Source organism: Meleagris gallopavo, chromosome Z (genome assembly GCF_000146605.3).
Source record: "Meleagris gallopavo isolate NT-WF06-2002-E0010 breed Aviagen turkey brand Nicholas breeding stock chromosome Z, Turkey_5.1, whole genome shotgun sequence".
NCBI classification, from domain to species: domain Eukaryota; kingdom Metazoa; phylum Chordata; class Aves; order Galliformes; family Phasianidae; genus Meleagris; species Meleagris gallopavo.
In genome coordinates, this window is record NC_015041.2 from 67,972,813 (window position 1) to 67,992,659 (window position 19,847).

The following is a 19,847-nucleotide window of genomic DNA, read 5'->3' on the forward strand; positions in this document are numbered from 1 at the left end:
TAATTCTGTCCCCTATCCTGCTGGAAATGGGGGGAGTGAGTGAACAACTGTGTGGTGATTAGCAATCTAATCAGTTAAACCACAACACTGGGCAGGAGGACAGCTTGCTTGGAAGACTGACCAATCAGCATCTGTCCACGCAAACTTTGCTTTCCTAGGAAACGACTTGGCCAAATACATGGGAGAAGGTTGTTTAATATAGCACTGATGATGTGCATACCTGAAAGAGAGAGCAAGTCTCCTGACTTGCAGATGGAGAGCTGAGACCAGGTTTAAGTATCGTGTGAACTCAGAAAAGTGCTATTGGGTGTTGTTATTTAAAGTTCCTGTCCATATTCCAGCCTCATTTCTGCACTGGTGGAAACATCTTCCCTGCACAAACATGAAAAGCGACGACTTCCTTCAGATTAAAAAGTAGTTGTGCTCGGAAGCCTCACAGACAAGTTGATAATAATTCTCTTAAAAATACGAGATGCTGGTTGCTAGATCCATTAATACAACACTTTCCATAATTCCCATGCTTAGAGTAAGGCCTACAAACTATGTTTTTCTGGGCTGTTTTTACTGGGGTTCATGGGCTTTGCTTGTGCATGTTGATGGTAGCCCATAATTTGTTTAAATGGAACATAATGTTGTGCAGTCGTACAGCTGCTGAGGAAAAGATATTTAATAAACAGACATTCTGGAATCAGACTGAAAGAATACACAAGGGCAAAGGAAGGAATTTGTATTTGTAGTGCAATGAAGAGTTTATTGAAAAAGAGAAGGTTTCTTTTCTGCTCCATCCAGACGTCACAGAACTGTTGTGATTTCCCATGCAATAATGCCCCAATTCTGAAATTCCTTTTATCAGCCCCCCCAAAAAGAAATAATAAAATAAAGCAAGCTAAGGAAGGTGCTAAGGAAGGAAGGATGAGTTGAGAGGAGGGATGTGAATTGCCCATCTCTGAGGAACTTTCTTGTAAAAGATAGATTAATTCCTCATGTTTGGCTTACCTCTAACCTGGAACAAACTTTTCTCTACAAGAACTGAGTGGAAAACCCTCATTGCCACCTTCTCAGAAACATTCAAATTTGTGAAATGCTTTCTGAGATAGACGCTTCCCAAAGTTCCAATGCTACTTGAGATAAGAGACGAGTTAGATGTTTATGCTTACCCCAAGAGGAGTGTGCAAGTTATGGGAGTTCTTTTCCAATCTGTGCACAGTAAAGCCATCTGTAATGTTTTCTATTTGCCAAAAATACACACAGTCATTTCCACAATGCTTGGTGTAGCAAAAGAATTCTCTGCACAACTGAAACAACACATCAAATTTGCTATGAGTTTTACGAACGATGGTGGTCTCTGTTTCTTGGGCTGTGCTGGGGAAAATGTTTTTTCACCAAGTCTTTGCACTTTCTTTGAAAAGTGTTGGGGAGTTTTAGAAAGCTGGAATATCTCACAGCAGATACGTGGATTGAAGGTGACAAAGTGCTCCAGACTGTGGGGCAAAAGCTTTGGACATGAGGCAGCCTAGGCCATAGAACTCTAGGAAATGCATGTGATGCTTGTCGCACCTTGCAACTTTGCATTTTGCAGCACTTTTGTCACAGCAAGCTGCAGTTTCTCTCCCTTGTCCTTCTGCCCTACAAAAAAAAGTCGATCATCCTCCGGTTCTCTGCACTTTTATGCTTCCCCTGCAGTTCCTTTGGCTCCCTTTGTTGCTCACTGGCTGGCAGCAGTGGATGTGGGTATCTCTGAATGCTGTCCTGCCTGGCTGACAGAATCCCTTATTACTTGGCTGCCCTGCTGGGATAACACGGCTGGTAACCACCCGGCTTGCAGAAAGGCTTGGCTTTGGCTGCTTCCCTTTCAGTGCTGTCCCACGCGGCTTCCCGAGGCTGGCCAGAACTGTCTGCACTCAGACAGCATTCATGCCATCTACAGCAACTGTGTTTAACTTCTGTTTGACCATCTGTGTGCTTTCCCTCCCCAGGACATTGTTCTCACCTTGAAGGAGAAGCTCTCCATCCGGAGCATCGCGCACTTTGCCCTTACCCTGGAGGAGCAGTACAACGCAGCAAAGATCCATCTGCTGCATGAGGAGGAGCTCATTGAGCAGGTGTGGAGAGCCCTGCACGGCCCCGCAGCCGTGTGGGCAGCCAGCACCAGTGAGCTGTGGCTGGGGAGGTGCAGAGGGGCCGTGCTCTGCACGGGTCACGAGGAGTGGGCTTGGATATCGTCAGAGGTGCTTGCCTCCTCTGTCTGTGTGAATGCAAGCCCCCCGAGGAGCAGCACTTTCAGCAGCACCTCCGTCCCTGTAGAGAACCCTCAGGGCAGTACTTGTGGGCTGATACAGCTCAGAGCATGTGGAGCAACTGTGAGACAAGTGTGGTTTTTACCACCTGTCAGAGGGGCCCACCGACACTCAGGACACAGACTGTCTTAAAATAACTGCTAGTTGTAAGATTTAACTCAGCCGTACACCAGGTTTGATTAAATTCCTAATAAACATTCGTGTTCTACAAACAGAAGGGTAGCTCTGTTATTAGTTCTGGGCTAACCTAATTTAGGAGAACGTGGCTGCTTGGAAGCCAAGACCACAGCCGTGACGCTGTGCTGGCTGATGATCCGCTGTGATGCAGAGGCTAGAAAGCTAACATCATCCCCTTGAGCATGTGTGTCAGACTGTGTAGGTTCTGTTGAGGAGCCTGTACTGGATTTGCTCAGAATAAAATACGGTAATGTACAGTCCAGGGGCCTTAACGCTCTATTAACATAATGATTAGGATCCAAGTGTCTGCTCTGTGCTGCTGTATCTTAAGACTGAACTTAGAAGCAGAGAAATTTGCCCCTTCCTTCGTGGTTACATGTCCTTGAAGCCTCTGTCATGGGTGTGCTACAAGCATATGAGATTAATAGATGCGAATTAAGTTGTGCTGTCAGATGACTTTGAGGCTACCACGAGGGGCAGAGAAAACAGAAGAAGAATCAAAGATAGAAATACAGACACTATCAACATCTCCTGGTATTTGCTATGGACAGCAGCTAATCCGCAGCCTTCCATCTGCCAGTGGCTTTGAGTATTTCTTTGAGCTCATGCTGGATGCTGAGCGCTGTATTTATGGAAGGACTCCAGCAGTTCTTGTGGCTGATGATGTTTGTCCATTGCAGGTTGTCCAGAAAAGAGAATCCCATGACTGCCGATGCCTCTTCAGAATTTGCTTTGTCCCAAAGGACCCCTTAGACCTGCTGCAGGAAGACCCGGTTGCCTTTGAATATCTCTACCTGCAGGTGAAATGGAGGCGTTCCATAACTCAGGAGTAATAATTATTTTTCTATCCGGTGTACTTCCAGCCTATTTAGTTACATGAGTACGAAACGTAGAGCATAAGCATTTGGGTTGAACTTGTATCAAATTCCTAAATCAACTTGGGTTTTTAACAGAATGAGATTGAAATGAGTTGGGTGATTCCCTCTGCTTGGCCCACTGCAGTCATACCAAAGGTCTTATTCTGGCTTCTTAATCTTCATGCTAACTCAGCTCTGTTTGTTTCAGAGCTGCAGTGATGTGCTGCAGGAGAGGTTTGCTGTGGAAATGAAATGCAGTATGGCATTACGTCTGGCTGCTCTGCAGATACAGGAACGGATCTATGCTTGTGCCCAGCCACAGAAAATCTCTCTGAAATACATTGAGTAAGTTCCAGATTTTCTCTGTTATTTTGTGACCAAGCCTGGCAGATGTAGGCAGTTAATAGCAGCCCTGTTTTTGCCCAGTGCTTGGTTCTGGGCAGGAGTCCATCTCTGACCCAAAGAGACCTTGGTCTGTTGGTTTTGCTAGTGTTTTAAGGCAAGGTAACTGCATGAGCCTCCCTGTCTTTAACCTGCTGAGCTGCTTGGGTAATATGGACAGTGCGACATGTTAGGCATGGCCCTAACAGAGGAGGTTTCTAGTCTGCAGCTGCAACGGGGACAGAAAATTGCAAATCTCATGTATAGTTTTGCTTACCAAGGCTGCTTCTGCCAATACAAAGATCTGCATGCAGTCGTTTAGAGAGGGAATAATCACCGAGTTTGCACAGCTGTACCCTACATCCATTCACCTACCAGGAACTCGTCAGAAATGCCCAATTCCAGTCTTCATGCGAAGTAATGGGATCTGAAAAACAACACAGAGAAAATGTTTCACAAGCCTCAGGTGTGTTGAGCTGCCTTTTGGAGTTGTTAGGTTGCTATGAAAGCCCTACTTTAAGAATTTTCATGGCTTTTCATTCAGAAATGGGCATTTGTGCTGTAACTGCTCCACAGAGCCTCCACCAGCCGATGCAACACCACTAATTCCATGTGTACAGCCAGGGACACCCAGCCACATGTAGTCAGTGCAGTGCAGACAAGCAAGTCTGGATAAGTGCAGCATTCTTAGCTCCTAGTATTTAACACCTCAGCTGAATAAACTCTTCAGCAAAACGTATGTGCCATATTTTTGGGTCCAAGGGTCCAACCACAGATGTTGAAATGTAATAATCTTGTAACCAAAGTGAAGTGAGTGCAAAACCAGAATTTTCATCCTCTCCATGTCAAAGACAGGCAGGACTTCTATGCAGACTGAGATTGTCTGTGTAACAGTGGAAAACAGGGCATTCTACATGAGGGCATGCTCCTCCAGTCCCATCTCCTCATGCGCTCGCAGCTGCACAAAGGAGTGAATTCAAGTGAGGCAGTCATGTTGCGTGATCCTTTCTGACACACCTCAGCATCCTAATGCTGCAAGCACCCTGAGCCTTTGTCCTTCCTTGCTGCTGCCCTCCAGCATGCCCCTTGTAGCTGTGGGACAGCACAACTGGGTCTTCCTCAGCTCCCCTTCCCCGTGCCGGTGGGACCTCACCAAGAGTGCTGCATTCAGATGTGGAGTCCTCAGTACAGGAGAGATGTGGAGCTGTTGGAGCACGTCCAGAGGAGCGCCACAAAAATGTTCCCAGGGTTGGAAAGCCTCTCCTACAAGGACAGGCTGAGAGCTGGGGCTGTGCAGCATGGAGAAGAGGAGGCTCTGGGAGACCTGAGAGCAGCCTGTCCGTATCTGAAGGGAAGCTGTAAGAAAGAAGGGGACAGACTTTTTACCAGGGCCAGCTGTGGTAGAAAAAAGGGGAATGGTTTCACACTAAAAGAGGGCAGATTTAGACTGGGTATAAGGATGATGAAGGTTTTTACGCTAAGGGTGGTGAGGCCGATGCACAGGCTGCCCAGGGAGGTGGTGGATGTCCCATCCCTGCAGACATTCAGGCTCTGGGCAACACGACCCAGCTGTAGGTGACGTTGCTCACTGCAGAGGAGTTTGACTAAATGACCTTTAAAGGTGCCTTCCTGCTCCAAGAGTTCTGTGATTCCATCTTTCTGGCAGGAGGGATTGGGGAATTGAAAACTTCATCTCACCGACTTTGCTTCGAAACATGAGAGGAAAGGATATAAAGAAAGCCATCAGCTACCACATGAAGCGGAACCAGGTCCTACTGGACCCTCGGCAGAAGGTAGTGTGCGTCGCCTGGTTCCAGGTGCCTCCTGGGATGACAACTGCGTTTCTCAGCACCAAAGAGGGCATGTCTTTCCTCTTTGGGTCTCCTAGTGTGTGACCACTGCTTTTTTTCTTTTTCTTCCGTAAGCTCCTTTGCAGCACACACACTCTGATTTCCCTGCGTCGTGTATTCTGATGTGGGTTGCTTGTACAGTTGCCAGGTGGTAATAGTGGTAATGTAGTATTGTCCTGTTCGGATCTGTAGCACACGCAAAGCAAGCTAGATGCATTGGTCAGATACTGAATCCTGTATGAAAAGAGCATTGTCTAGCTTACAGTCTACCTTTATTCTTCTGTCATGTTTCTAAATAATATTTCTTCTCTTGCAAAATGAAGCATATGCTTGCACCCGTCCAAGTGCGCCTGAACTACTTGCAAATACTGGGAGACCTGAAGATGTACAATGGGAAGATCTTCAATGCCACCCTGATGGTACGATGCTGTTAATCCTTGTGGCTGAGGTTTGACATACTGTCTGTGCATCACTCATGCAGTGTGCTTGGGCAGTAAATTGAAGGACAGGGCACCAGAAACAGTTTTAACCCTTTTCCTTCACATCTGAACTGTTACGAGGCTCTGTCTTAATCACAGCAAACCTTGTCCAAAGCAGAAAATCCCAACTATTTTTCTGAATTGATTGTTGATATAAGACTAGCACAGATGTTCTGGCTGGGGGGTTCTTGGTTTCTTGCCAGTCCCAGTACTGATCCATAACGAGTGGTGAACCACCAGCTGTTTGGGTGTGTAGCAAAAGATGGACCTTGCTGATCGATTGCGCTAATGCTATTTTTACACACCTTGCCCAGTGCAGGAAAATGGGTTCCTGCTTTGGTTCCATCTTAATGTTTGACCTTTCTCCCTTGCAGCTACAGGACAGGGAATCGTACGTTGCCTTGCTGGTGGGTGCCAACCACGGGGTGAGCCAGATAGTCAACAGTAAACTCAGCATCATAACCAGTCTGGCAGAGTTCACAAACATCAGCAGGCTGGAGCTTACAGAAGAGTCAGAGAAAGTGAGCACGGTGAAAATCTACCTGCAGGACCTGAAGGTGGGTGTTGCTTTCATATCAGCCAGCACATGGCAGAGGAAAAGGGCAGACTGTCTTTTTCTTTTTTTTTTAATTAATCTGACATTTAGCTGATGGTATCATTAGTACAAGAGGCTTAGAACAGACTCAGAAGAGAACGTTCTTAGGAAGAATACAAAATGACTGAAGAAAAGCAATTATTTTTGCTGTGCTTTATCAGTGACTTACCAAACAAACAAGATGCAACTAAAAACGATTTATTTCTGTGTTCTTCGTATGGAAACAGAGTGCTGTGCAGCTGTGGCAGTACGAGGGAGAAAAAGTGTCTTTTTAGTGTGTGGCAAATGGTGGTGAAAGCCACGTTTGTTCTAAGATTGTGTCTGCTTTCTGTCTCTCCCTCCCTTCCTTCCCCCCAAAAAAGCTGCTGACTCTGCTGCTGGAATCAAACAGTGCGAAAGATCTTGTCTGCCTCATCGTTGGCTATTACAGACTGCTTGTGGATGCCAATGTCTCCATATTTACCTGGGGAGAGAAAAGAGAGCAACTACACCGTGTCTCAGCCGAAGAAGGTTAATTTGCCAAAGAATGGGGAGCAAGTGGGTGGATCATCCAGTGGAAGCAGTGTCATTCCTTCCTGGGAACGGTGTCATGGTAGCCTGGGAATGCTCGGTGACATCTGCAGAGAGCTGAGTGTCAGCCTCTGTGCCAGCACTGCCAGCTCCCCATTAAACCCAGCTGTGTTAGGCTGCGGCAGAGCGGCAGTAACCGACAGCTCTTCCCCAGAAGGAGAGGCCAAGTGCCTGTCAGCGAAATGGCAGATGTGTTTCTGGGCACTTGTGCTCTTTCACCAAACTCCTGAGCAACCTCCACTGCGCTCTGGCCAGGAGATGGGCAATCTGTTCGCAGTGCTGTCCTGTCCCTTGTCAGGATAGCTCTGGTCCCGTAGGGGTTGCAGACAGTCATCAGACAGCAAGTTAGCTGGCTGCTTTTCTGCAGCTCCCTTGGTACTGCCCTGCAGTAAAACCAGACAGCGCAGGCGGGCAGGCAGAGCCAGGCCTCCGCTCACAGGTTATGGCCCTGCAGGTCAGATTGCATCTTTACGTGGTTTGGCTGATGAGCAAGCGTGGGCTCTGAATCACTGCTGTGTGGCCAAGTTTGTAACCCTTTTCTGACCGCTCCTCTGTGCCACCACACAGCACAGGCTGACAGATGTGTTTAAATCACAGGGTACGAATCTCGAACCTGCAGTGATTCTGAAGACTCCTGGGAGATGGATTCCTCCTCAGAGCGCTGCGTGGGCAAACCTGCAGCATGCAGCAGCACCCATCCTGCCAGCGAGGAGAAGCTTGGAGAGCCTCAGAGCCTGGAAAAGGGCAGCACAGAGCCCCAGGCTGGAGAGAATCACCAACGCAATGGGGGTGACAATGCCACAGACAGCATATCTGAGGCTTCTGATTCAGCCAACACTGAGAGCCGGGGCTTTAAGACGAGTGGCTCAAGTGACTCAATGGATGCACTGGAAGAAGATGAGTTGGAAACTTGCTCTTCCTCCAGGCCAGGGTTTCTCCACTTCTGCACACCCACCGTGCATGAGATGAACAGCTTGGACAAGAACCTCTTCCCCATTTGTGCTGCAGGAGGCTCTGGCAGAGCAGAAGCCAAAGACTTCTGTGTCTTGCAGGAACCAGAAGCAGAGAAGCAAGGGTGTAAGCGCAGCCCCTCTGAGCAGAAAGGAGTGGACACTGATGTGTCAGTGTTGGGGACCAAGCTGTCTGAGAGAAACTCCACGGACTATTACAGCCTGTGCTGCAGCATTTCCCCTGCAGGCAGCGTGGAGAGGAGCAGCATCAGTCACAGCCATGACAGAAGTCCTTCGAAAGACGAGTCTGCCCAGAAAGAGGTACCCTGTGGAGCAGAGCAGATGGCAGAAGCAAGTGATCTCATTCTGGAGCCACCCCTGGGCTTTGGTGACACCAGCTCTGAGGAGGAGTTCTATGATGCTGCCGACAAACTCAGCCCCCCCTACTCCTCGGCAGGTAAACTCTCACCCACCCGCTGTCCTCTCCCTCTGTCCTCCTGGGCTGGGGTGATGCCTGCCTGCCACGTCAGCCTGTTGGTAAAGATCGTCTTCCAGCTGTTCATCCTATTCGTGGGTTTTCCCAAGGTTTTTGCGGGACCTTTGAACATCTGTTCTCCAGAAGCTGCTCTTTCTCAAGTATACTTCGCAAAGCTGTCAGTGAGCGTGCATACAGGGGTCAGAGCAGCAGCACTGCAGGCAGATTTGTCATCACCTCCAAGCACTGGATCCAAGAAAAATGATTTTCAAATGAGTTTTGCGTCCTGGAAAGTCTCCAGGTTTCTGCAGGAGTTCCAGACTAGGAAGCTATGTCACTGCCTGATCTGGAAGCCGACATGCCGCATGACTAAGTTCTGTGCAGCCTTCTACATAGGCTGTCTTTGGTTTTGAAGAGGGTAATGCATCCCAGAGTCAGAGTGCAGGAGAGATATGTGCCCTTGAACAGGCAGGTGCCTTGATGACAGGTCCTTCTGCTGCCAGGCTCTGCCTTCACTCCCTCCTTCCAGCTGTGGGACATCTTATTGCTCCATGCACCCCAGAGATCAAAAATAATGTAGGGGTATAAGGCACGTAATATGGGTTGCTCCCTAATAGTTGTTTTTTCTCATAAAAGTTAGTAATCCCACTTCTGAATTAACCACCTCTATCAGTGTTAAATGAATTTCAGAATTTGTTTTGTGTAGTTGTAACCATGTTGGCCTTCGAATTCATGGATGGTGACAATATGGCGTTCAGGCACAAAACTGCATCCTCTGGATATTTTTATGATCTACATATCCAGGCTGGGAATTTCTGATAACATTTCTATTCAATCTGCCCCTGTACACAGTAGTTTTTCTACCGTGTTGCTTGTGTCACCAAACTTAACTAGAGAATTGCAGCTGTATCTGCAGTCAGATCAAGTCACTCCGGCAAAATCAAAGGGAAAGATTATCCAGCTCCCTTTGTAGCTAATCCTGGACTTCAGTATTTGCAGCCATGAGTCAAAACTCTGTGGTTTTTGGTTTTTTTTGACACAACTCATTCCAAGTTGGTACATGACCATAAAAGACACTTTCCTTTGGCACTTGGGAGGCAGGCTCTGCTGCCAAATGCTCCTGTCTGCAACTGTAGGACTTAAGAGCTTTTTGGCGCCTGGGAGAGATGTACATGTACTCTGCTGCCTGGGGCCATTTCCTGACTTACATGTTCTTTCCTTGCCAGCAGGCTGCCAGACAGCATCCCAGGAGAGTACAGAAGATAACTGCATCCTAAAGAAACCAAGATGTTACAGCTTGGGAGAAAACTCGGTATCAAGGCAGGCATCAGGAGAGAAGTATGGAGAGGAGAATCAGCTGATATATTCCAAGAGCCTGAGGAAGAGGAGATCTTTTCTGAAAACCAATTACACCTCACAGGTCACTTTCCCATTGGCTGTTCCAGCCTCTCTGCAGAGCTGCTGCTCCTGGCCACCCACCCCACCGCTCCCTGCTCAGCCCTCAGATCCACCTTCTTTGGAGAAGGATGCAGAAGTGGGAACATCTGCCCCCCAGGCCCAGGGAGACACTGCTGGCAAAAACTCGTCCTCCAGTGTGATGGAAATGGAGCCTGACACCATGGAAACAAAGTCAGTGACTGATTTGGTGGTTTCTTCCATTTCAGCTGTTTGCTTGCAAGGTGACCAGAGGGAGGAGAGTGCAGATGTTGCTGCAGACGTGGATAAACTCTGTTCTGCACATGCTGCAAACCCCACTTCCTTGTTCCGAGAGGAAGCCGTGCACCTTCCCCAGGAACAAAGCAGTGCTATCCAGGAGAGCCCCACAGTGAAGTGGCCAAGTGACGAGAGCTGTGCGACCACCAAAGACCAGCTGGCTCAGGCAGCACTGGAAGGGGAGCGTGATGTGATGGAGCCCAAGCACGACGCTGGCAATGTCCCCCTGTTCCAGGGCCAAGAGATGGCCTGCCCTGCTGATGAATGCACTCTGCCACCTTCGTCTTGTAGTGCTTTTCCCCACGGGGTGGCCAAGGAGCAGGATCTGCTTCCCACAGCTTGGAGGCAAGTGGCATGTGAGGAGCCTGTCCTGGTTCCATGTGGTGAAGAAGGAAAAGCTAATCTCAATGGCTGTGCTGAGAGCAGGAGTGACAGTGCCTTGTCACAGGCAAAAAGCAGACAAGCAATAAGCAAGGAGGCCTTAGAGAAAGTGCACAATAAAAATCATGTGAGTTTTCCAGATGCAAGGCAGCTGTTAGCAAATGGCAGCAACAGTTCGGGGGTTATAGCTCACCTCTCCTGGCTCTCATTTCAGGTGAGGTCAGACGTAATATCGCCCAACCCATCTCAGAAGAGAGGGCACGACCCTCTAGAGGACTCTCAGAGGACCACTGTGTGCGTGGAGGATGACACTGTCAGAAAGGAGATGCAGACATCATCAGCTACATTACCTCTTGAGAAAGAATCGGAAAGCAAGCATGGGATGGTTGAAGGGGAGCCCAGAAAAGGCACAGAAGATGTGGCTCATGAGCATTCTTGGCCTGTTCAGGCTCCTTTTCTTAGAGAACAGTCTGCCACAGTGGGGAAAGACACTCTCCAAACCAGAGAGCTTTCCATCTCCTCAGACCCAATTCCCTTGGGCTCACTGGGGAAAACAGAAGGAGACTATGGGGATTCAAATCACTCCTTCCTCTGCTTTAATCACCAAAAAGATGAGCAGGCTGCTGCCAGGCCCATCCTGACCAGGTCTACGGGATTTTCTGTGATGAAGAAGACCTCGGCACAACTTGGGACGGACAAGTGCAGCTGTCAGCTGTCCTATGTCAGCTGTTTCCATAGGCCCAATGAAGACAGAAAGCAGGAAACCACCATTCCCATGTGCAGCATGTTTCTGCAGCCTGTTACTACTCCACCATCCACCAGCTCTGGTCTTCCTGGGACCCCTGTGGATACTTACCCCATTGCCATTGCTTGGGACAGAGCGCTGGGCCCTGAAGTCCAAGCCCTCAGCCAACTGAAGGACCAAGCATGGATGAGCCCTGCAGATTTCCCGGGCTTCCTAGCCTACACTACAGAGCTCCAGGAAGTTGTGGGGAACCTCTCTGGGAACAAAGCAACCCACCTGCAAGACCGATGTGCAGAGCAAGGTGCCGAGAGCAAAGATGCCCTTGGCTCGGCCTCTCAAGTCCTGCTGTCCAGCTGCAAGGAGCTTCTGAAAACAGAGCGTCCGCTCGAAGAGCTGCAGGAGGTGTTGAGGGTGACGTTTGACCACCTTGTTCAGCTGGCAGTGGCCTGCTTCCAGGTGACGCATTGCCAGCTATGCAGGCAGAGGCAGCAGGAGCTCAGGGCTGCGCTCGTGGATGTGGTGGGCAGCTACCACCAGCTAGTGCAGGCTGTTCACCAGCAGCTTTGCAGTCAAGGCTGCCCAGACCTGGGTGCTGCGCTCCTGACACGCCAGCACACAGCCCTTACTGCTGCCATGTTTTGCCTCCTGCAGCAGTTCAGGGTCCCCCCGTTGTGACGGGGCGGTTGGCGAGTGCGGAGGAGCCTCCCCACGCTTCATTCGTGTATCACTAGGCTCCCCCCACACGGGACGTTTAACCCCCACAGCCCAGCAAATGGTCATGAAAGGACACCTCCACCACCAACAGCTGCCTAGTTCAGGGGTGGCCGTGGGACAGAGCATGTGTCCCCCCAGCCTAGCTTCATCTAGTGATGTGTACACAAGCTCTGCATAATGTGCAAACTCACAGAGCGCTTCATAGCTTATCTATGTAGCCTGGGATTTGTCCTTCAGCTCCCCAGCACCTTGCAGATAGCCAGTCGGATAAGTGTTGTCCTAGCCTCCTCTGTCACCTGTGGAGCACACATCCCAGGCAGAGAGGTGACCAAGCGAGCTCTGAAGGAGAGTGAGATCAGAGTCCAGTCTGGCCCACCAAAGAGAGCTGTGCTATTCTGTCTATCCTCTGTGGTTGACCTGTGATGGAAACCACTTTGGGAAAAAGAATTAATCTGCTTCCCCTTGCAAATATAGAGAAGGTTGTCCCAGGCTGGGGATGCAGCACCATATCCTGTCCTCCTGCTGTAGTTTCTGTGTGTCAGCCTTATCTATTAACAGTTGCTAATGCTGAAGAAAGTCCCTAATCAGCACCCTCTCCCAGTGCTAGCCTTGCCACAAATAGCTACCTAGCCATCCCTGTCTTCCAAAAAAGGGGATAAGTCTTGAAGACAGAAGTGCCAACTTTGCAGCTGTTGACATAACCCATTATGCCAGCCTCCCTTGAAGGAATGCCACTTTTCCTGACCTTCTCATCAGTAGCTGCACAAAGTGCTAGGTATCCCTAGCTAGATATGAGCTATTAGCCCTTAAAGCTATCCTAACTGAGCACCTCTAGTGAATGTGTGCTTCCCAGTGCTGGAGACACATCCTCAGTAATCTGGTGGTAAAGAGGGTTGCAGTAGGTCCCTGACTGCTGGTGTCTGACCCAGGGACTTGTTTGGGAAGGGTGATGCTTGCAGCAGGTCAGTCCCTGCAGCTGTGTGCTTGGGATGGAGGGATCTGCCCAAGCAGCAGGCAGCTTCCCAGCCTCCTTGTTCCAGGCTCTGGTAAAGAATGCTCCCCACATGCAGCAGTGAAAGATGGAGGCAGCTGAGGAGGGGTGGGGGGCTGTGGTGGTGTGCTGGATGGATGCTCCAGCAGCACTAAGGGACCCCAAACCAGGGAGATCGTAGAATCACGAACAGCTTGAGTTGGAGGGGATCTTAAAGCCACTCAGTTGTAATCCCCTGCTGTGGGCTGAGGCTGTGCAGCATCCTGTCCAGCCTGACCCCACCACCTGGGATGGGGCATCACAGCTGCTCTGCCTAACCATGGGCAGCCTGCTGTCCTGGCTGCAAAGGCCAAAGTGCTTTCAGCCACATGGCAAGGTAGGTGAGTAGTTCACCCAAGTAGGATTTCCTGACACTTCATCACTGGCTGGTGGTTTCAGCTAGTATATGGTGTTGCCCTGCAAATTCAGGGGCTGAATCAGGAAGTTACAATCTTACACTGAAGCAAAAATGCTGCCCTTGCTGTCTCGGCAGAGCTGCAGTGACATCTAACTACCTACTAATAGCTGAAGCAACAGGCACCTGCAAACACAACTGCAGCCTCTATGGGGATGAACCACCTTCTGAAAGTATGTCTCATGAATACCAAATTCCTCGTGGTGTCGAAGGCCCTTGGTGTGAAGGGGAGATGAAGATGGAAGCAAAAGTGACTGGAATTTACCTGCAAAGCCCTCTAAGTCCTTCTTGGACAGTCACTGATAGTGGGTTTGGCTTTTCTGTGTACTTGCAGAGTTTTTTAACTGACAGTGGCTGAAGTAACATTATCTTATATGCATCAGAAGTGTTCTCTGCTCAGGCCATAGTGTGTCAGTATGTGACAATGGACAAGACATTAGCTGCTGTAAGGAGGCAATAGAAATTTAAATACTTTATTTTAGATAGATTGTGACCAGCATGCACAGGATTCACTACAGGCTTCAGCAGCACAGCAAGACACCAAGTCTTCAATACAAGTAGGAAGAAAATATGATGTGGTGTACCTGGGCATTGTTTCTCTATTAATTTTGGATCGTTCCCATCCTATGCTCAGTTACAGTCAGTTAGAACAGTACTGCCCTTTTCCATGGGAAGGACTGTTATTAACTGCTGTGCTCTACAATTCTTCTTATTTAATCCTGTTTAAAAAAAAAAAAATCCTACCAACTCTGTTGATCTCAGGGCTCAGCTGGCTTCTGTTTTCTGTTCAGAGTGCAGAGTCATTTCCAGCGCTGTGCTGCTGAGGCAGAATCCGTCACTTTTGCCAAGGTCCATACGTAAGTAAATTTAGGCAGAGCTGTTTTCTCTGCACACATTCACACTGGTGCCTCTGCTTGAAATATGCAGTTTGCTACTCTTGCTTGCACAGCTCCTTAACTTTCAGGAAATAAAGAGTTTTCTTGCGTGTTGTCATGCTGAGGTATTTTCACTGATTTCTCTCCATCTGGAAGCACGTAGCCTTTTCCAGAAGAAACTCCAGCTTTCAAAGCATCTGGCCAACTTTGGGTTTTGTAGTAAGTCGATAAGACATCAAAGACTGTTGGGAACAAAAAGATGTACCGTGCTCTCATACTGTAACAAAGACAAGCTGTAATACATCCTCCCTGGCTGGGAAGCATCAGGCGCTGCCAGAGGAAGGTAGCGTGGAGCTTTTGCTACCTTTAATTTTAAATCTCATGAACAAATACGTGAAGTAGCTTATCTGAGAGAAGATAGTGTGTTTTAATGATGACTCTGGGAAGCTGACTAGGGAAAGCAGAGGCTTTATCAACCAAGCAAGCTGCCTTCAGTTGCCCTGCTGGGTGCTGTGCCTTGCTTTGATTCAGATTGACACAGGCCTGTCTTCCCTTGCCTGGAACCTTAAGCGACTTCTAGTAACAGACACTCCTTGCACTGTTAGTTATTCTGTGCAATGCTGGAGTGGTGTAGCCCTGCTCCTCTCAGAAAAGGCCAGTACAGAAAAACAAGACTTTTAACACGGCAGTAGCAGGCACAAGGCCTCATAAAACAAATGCCTGCTATCACAGTTTCCCCCACTACTCATTATCATGCTTCCATTACTGATGACTCTTCAGGATGTCATAGCCTCAGAGCCACCTGGGCAGCAGGCAGACACAGCTCAGCCCCTCACCTTGATTAATTGCCAGCGTCTCTGAGTAGTAGTTCTTGGTGTTCATGGATTTTACCATATACTCACGAATTGGGAGGCGGGCTGTTTGCAAGGACTGCTCTTGTGCCCTTTGCAGGGTCAGGTTCTGCAAAGGAAGCAAGAGCAAGTTACACAACATGCACATCACAGAATCATAGAATCACCAAGGCTGGAAAAGACCTCCAAAATCATCCAGTCCAACAGTCCACCTATCACCAGTATTTCCCACTAACCCATGTCCCTCACTCACTCTAAACACTTCTTGAATACTTCCAGGGACGGTGACTCCAGCACCATCCTGGGCAGCTCATTCCAGTGCCGAGTGCTCTCCTGGAGAATTATTTCCTAATGTCTAAACTGAACCTCCCCTGGTGCAACTTCAAGCCATCACCTCTCATCACTAGTTACACGGGAATAGAGGCCAACTGCCATCTCACCACAACCTCCCTCCAGGAAGCTGTAGAGTGTGAAAAGATCTCCCCTGAGCCTACTCTTCTCCTGACTGAACAATCCAGCCCCCTCAGCTGCTCCCTATAAGACCCCTACAGCTCCATTGCCATTCTCTGGACACGCTCCAGGGCCTCAATGTCTTTCCTGCAGTGAGGGGCCCAACACTGAGCACAGGGCTAAGTACAGGGCGATGATCACCTCCTGCTCCTGCTGGCTGCACTACTTCTAGTACAAGCCAGGATGCCATTGGCCTTCTTGACCACCTGGGCACGCTGCTGGGTCATGTTCAGCTGAATGCCATCTAAAGTTGCCAGATCATTCCCTTCCGTGCAGCTTGCCAGCCACTTTGCCCCAAGTCCATAGCACTGCCTGGGCTTGTTGTGGCCAAAGCACAGGTCCTGGGGTTTGGTCTTGTTAAACTTCATCCCACTGGCCTCAGCCCAGTGATCCATCCTGTCCAAATCCCTCTGGAGGGCCTTCCTACCCCCAGGCAGATCAACACTTCCTTGCTGCTGGGTGTTACCTGCAAACGTACCGAGGATGAACTCAATGCCCTCATCCTAGCCATCGCTAAAGGTACTGGACAGGCCCCAGTACCAACCCCCTGGGGAACACCACTGATGACAGGACACTGGATGGCACTCCATTCACCACCACTCTCTGGCCCAGCCCTACAGCCAGGTCCTTACCTAGCCAAGAGTGTACCTGTCCAAGCCACGGGCTGCCAGCTTCTGCAGGAGAATGCTCTGGGAGACAGTGACAAAGGCTTTGCTGTAGTCTATGCAGACCACGTCAACAACCTTCCCCGCACCCACCAGGCGGGCCACTTGATTGTAGAAGCACATCAGGTTGGTCAAGCAGGACCTGCCTTTCATGAGCCCATGCTGGCTGGGCCCGATCCCCCGGTTGTCCCTCACACTGTGTGATCTTCCTCAAGACAATCTGCTCCATAGCCTTCCCTGGCACCGAGGTCAGGCTAACAGGTCTGTAGTTCCCTGTATCCACCTTATGGCCCTTTCCATAGATGGGAGTCACATTGGCAAGCCTGCAATCCTCTGGGACCTCTCCAGCTGACCAGGAACACTGGCAGACGATGGAAAGTAGCTCAGCAATCACCTCCACCGGCTCCCTCAGCACCCCTGGGTGGATCCCATCTAGCCCCATGGCCTTGTGGCAGCCCAGGTGGAGCAGTAGGTCTCTCACTGTTTCCTCCTGGATTGTGGGGGTTTATTCTGCTCACCATCCAGGACTTCCAGGTCAGGGGGTAGAGTACCCCAAGGGCAATCGGCAGATGCAAAGGCACTGAGAACCTCAGCCTCTTCCTTATCCTCAGTGGTCACATTCCCCTCCGCATCCAGCAGAGGATGGAGATTCTCCTTAGTCCTCCTCTTACTGTTAACATACTTGCAAAGAAGATTTTCGTTCTCTTTTACCCCAATGGGCAAGTTGAGTTCAAACTGGGCTTCTGCCTTTCTGATTTTCTCCCTGCACATCCTAACAATTTCTCTGTACTCTCTCCAAGGTGCCCGTCCCTTCTTCCACAGAAGGAAGATTCTTTTTCTCCTGAAGCCTCAGGAAAAACTCCTTGTTCATCCACACTGGTCTTCCCTGCCAGCTCATCTCTCGGCACAGCATGACAGTGTGCTCCTTTAAAGACTTTGTCCTTGAGGAGCATTCAGCCTTCCTGGACCCCTCTATCCTCCAGGACTGAATCCAAGGAACTCTCCCTATAACACCCTGAACATTCAAAGTCTGCCCTCCAGAAGTCCAAGGTAGCAGTTCTGCTGTCCCCTCTCTTGGCTCCACCATCAATAACTCTACCATTTCATGGTCACCCTAACCTTAAACCTCCCTCTGTCCAAGACAGCTCCTGACCTCCACATCTCCCCACCAATCCTTCTCTGTTTCTGAATAGCAGGTCTAGTGGGGCACCTCCTCTGGTAGGCATTCTCACCAGCTGCAGAAGGAAGTTATCATCTCCCACACACTCTGGAAACTCCCAGACAGCTTCTTCCACGTTGTGTTGTATTCCTAGCATGTATCAGGGAAGGTGAAGTCCCCCACGAGAAAAAGGGCTCGCGACTGCGCAACTTCTGTCAGCTGTTTGCAGAACGCCTCAAGTGTCTTCATCCTGGTTAGGTGGTCTATAACAGACCCCCACCAGGATGTCTGCCTTGTTGGCCCTTCCCTTGATCCTTACCCACTGGGACTCAACCCTACCATCTCCAGCCCTGAGCTCAACAACATCAAAGAGCTCTGCAACATACAGAGCCACACCACTGCCCCCCATCCTTCCTTGCCTGTCCCTTCTGAAGAGCTTGCAGCCATTCACTGCAGCATTCCAGCTGTGGGAGTGATCTGACCCTGCTTCTGTAATGGCAACTAAGTCATAGTTTGCCTGCCACAGAATGGCCTCCAGCTCCTCCTGTCTGTTGCCCATGATGATGTGCTGGTGTAGATGCAAATCCATAGCATGCACATCACTTGTGGAACATGCAGCTGTGAGCCTGGAAACTGTACAAGGGTTGATTTCACCCAGACCTTTCTGGTCTCAGCCCGGTGCTGGAGCCAAGCAGAACCTTGGGGTTCTGTGGGAAAATGGATAGTGACACAACAGCAATGCTTCAAAGCAGCAACAGTGTGTGCTGCCACTGGGATGTCTCTGCTCTCAGTCAAGAGTGAAGCAGACCAGACCTCCAGGTTTCAACAGCTTCCAACCCACCTTATGTATACTTTCATCCACCAGGCCTCCGAGGACGTACACTTTTTTGGGATCAATATCTTCAAGGACTAGAAGAAGGTAAGCACATGCTCATCACTATGCAACAGTAAAATCATGCACTGCACCACTCTTCAGGAAAGGCCCATCTTACAGAAGGAAGCCCAAGCCACAGTCACCCTTCGCCCTGCCTGCAGGAAGCTGAGGCTTCTAACGCAGGAGCATCTGCCTGAATCTGCTGGCAGTGTGACAAGGGGAGAGCAGATATGGGCTAGAAGCAGAGTGCAGATGCAGCTCTAGAGGCAATGCACTGCTGCTTTCATCGTTGTTCTGGTGAGTGCAATCCTAACCTGCCCCACAGACACCTCTCCACTGCCAAGGTCACCTGTGGAAACCACCCCCCACCTCTGCCAGATCCTTATCAGAGCTTACCCTTAAACAGAGGATCTGGCCAGGTAAAAATGGAGAAAAAGGAGAAAGTCAATTACAGCAGCAAACAAACCGATAAAAGGAATGGCACAGACATCACATAATTCCAAAGAAAGATGCCCTTCGCACCACATACACAACTACCATCACATCTCCAATTCTCTGCCGGCAAGATAACAATCTGCAGGCATCTAAAGAGTTTTTGCATTGTGTTTGCTGCAGATGGATGCAGTCCTCACACAAAACCTCATTCCTTCCCAGAACAGACTGATGCAGGAGTACGCTGAGCACCAGGTCTAAGAGAAGCCTCCCAGGTATTGAGAGAAAGGGAATGATTGGAGCTGAACCATGTGATGCATGAGAAACTCTTAAAAATAAAGTCTAGAGGATCAATCTTTGTCTAGGCAAGTAAAACAATTACCGTTCTCAGAGTCAGGAGTGAGATAAACAATTGCATCCAAAGGGAACAGATCCAGGTAGCTTTCTTGAGTCGTATCCATCTGAAAAACACAACACAGTGAGAAAAGCCCGCGAGCCACAGTCCATCTGCCACCCTCCCCTGCCCAAACAGAAGCACTCCAGAACCAACAGCACTGCTTTGGGTGTTCAGTGCCTACAGATGAAGGCAGAATAGTGGAACTGCGATGCCTTTTTTTTTTAATTTGAGAATAAATAGCTTAAGAACCATTACATTCTCCCCTTGTGAAAATCTCTAGACGTGCTTTTAGGTAGTTACTGCTTATCTTTCTCCTTTTAAATGACACTGCAGTCAATACCCGAGGGACTCAGGAACCTCGCAGTCATTAAGGCTGGAGAAGAGCCGTCGCCGAGCCCCTCCTCAGCCTACCCGCCGTGCCAACGCCCTTACAAGGTAGCCGGAGAAGCCGTCGT

At 49.4% G+C, this 19,847-nt stretch overlaps 2 protein-coding genes across 2 annotated transcripts in view; one reads left to right on the top strand and one right to left on the bottom strand.

Moving 5' to 3' along the window:
* Window positions 1-13,986, top strand: part of FRMPD1 (FERM and PDZ domain containing 1) — a 22,465-nt gene extending 8,479 nt beyond the window's left edge. Inside the window, exons 7-15 of the mRNA XM_031557407.1 lie at window positions 1,977-2,102; window positions 3,155-3,274; window positions 3,540-3,676; window positions 5,379-5,505; window positions 5,886-5,981; window positions 6,416-6,598; window positions 6,999-7,146; window positions 7,804-8,613; window positions 9,858-13,986. Of these exons, the coding sequence (XP_031413267.1) occupies window positions 1,977-2,102; window positions 3,155-3,274; window positions 3,540-3,676; window positions 5,379-5,505; window positions 5,886-5,981; window positions 6,416-6,598; window positions 6,999-7,146; window positions 7,804-8,613; window positions 9,858-12,145 (4,035 nt within the window). The 3' untranslated portion in view covers window positions 12,146-13,986. The remainder of the gene's footprint in view (window positions 1-1,976; window positions 2,103-3,154; window positions 3,275-3,539; window positions 3,677-5,378; window positions 5,506-5,885; window positions 5,982-6,415; window positions 6,599-6,998; window positions 7,147-7,803; window positions 8,614-9,857) is intronic.
* A 102-nt stretch (window positions 13,987-14,088) lies between these two features.
* Window positions 14,089-19,579, bottom strand: TRMT10B (tRNA methyltransferase 10B). Its single transcript, XM_010726256.3, has 4 exons — window positions 19,378-19,579; window positions 18,531-18,598; window positions 15,341-15,464; window positions 14,089-14,746 (listed from the first exon to the last, which is right to left on the bottom strand). The coding sequence occupies exons 1-4, from the start codon at window positions 19,454-19,456 to the stop codon at window positions 14,583-14,585; spliced, it is 435 nt and encodes a 144-aa protein (XP_010724558.1). The 5' UTR covers window positions 19,457-19,579; the 3' UTR covers window positions 14,089-14,582.
* Between the last annotated feature and the right edge of the window lie 268 nt (window positions 19,580-19,847).

Bases quoted from the DNA above. Each gene is read 5' to 3' on its own strand.
- TRMT10B (XM_010726256.3), bottom strand. From the start codon at position 19,456: ATGGATACGACTCAAGAAAGCTACCTGGATCTGTTCCCTTTGGATGCA. The intron at 18,599-19,377 runs GTAATTGTTTTA...ACCTTCTTCTAG, and splicing joins CACTCCTGACTCTGAGAACG to TCCTTGAAGATATTGATCCC. The intron at 14,747-15,340 runs GTGAGGGGCTGA...TGTTCCCAACAG, and splicing joins GACGCTGGCAATTAATCAAG to TCTTTGATGTCTTATCGACT.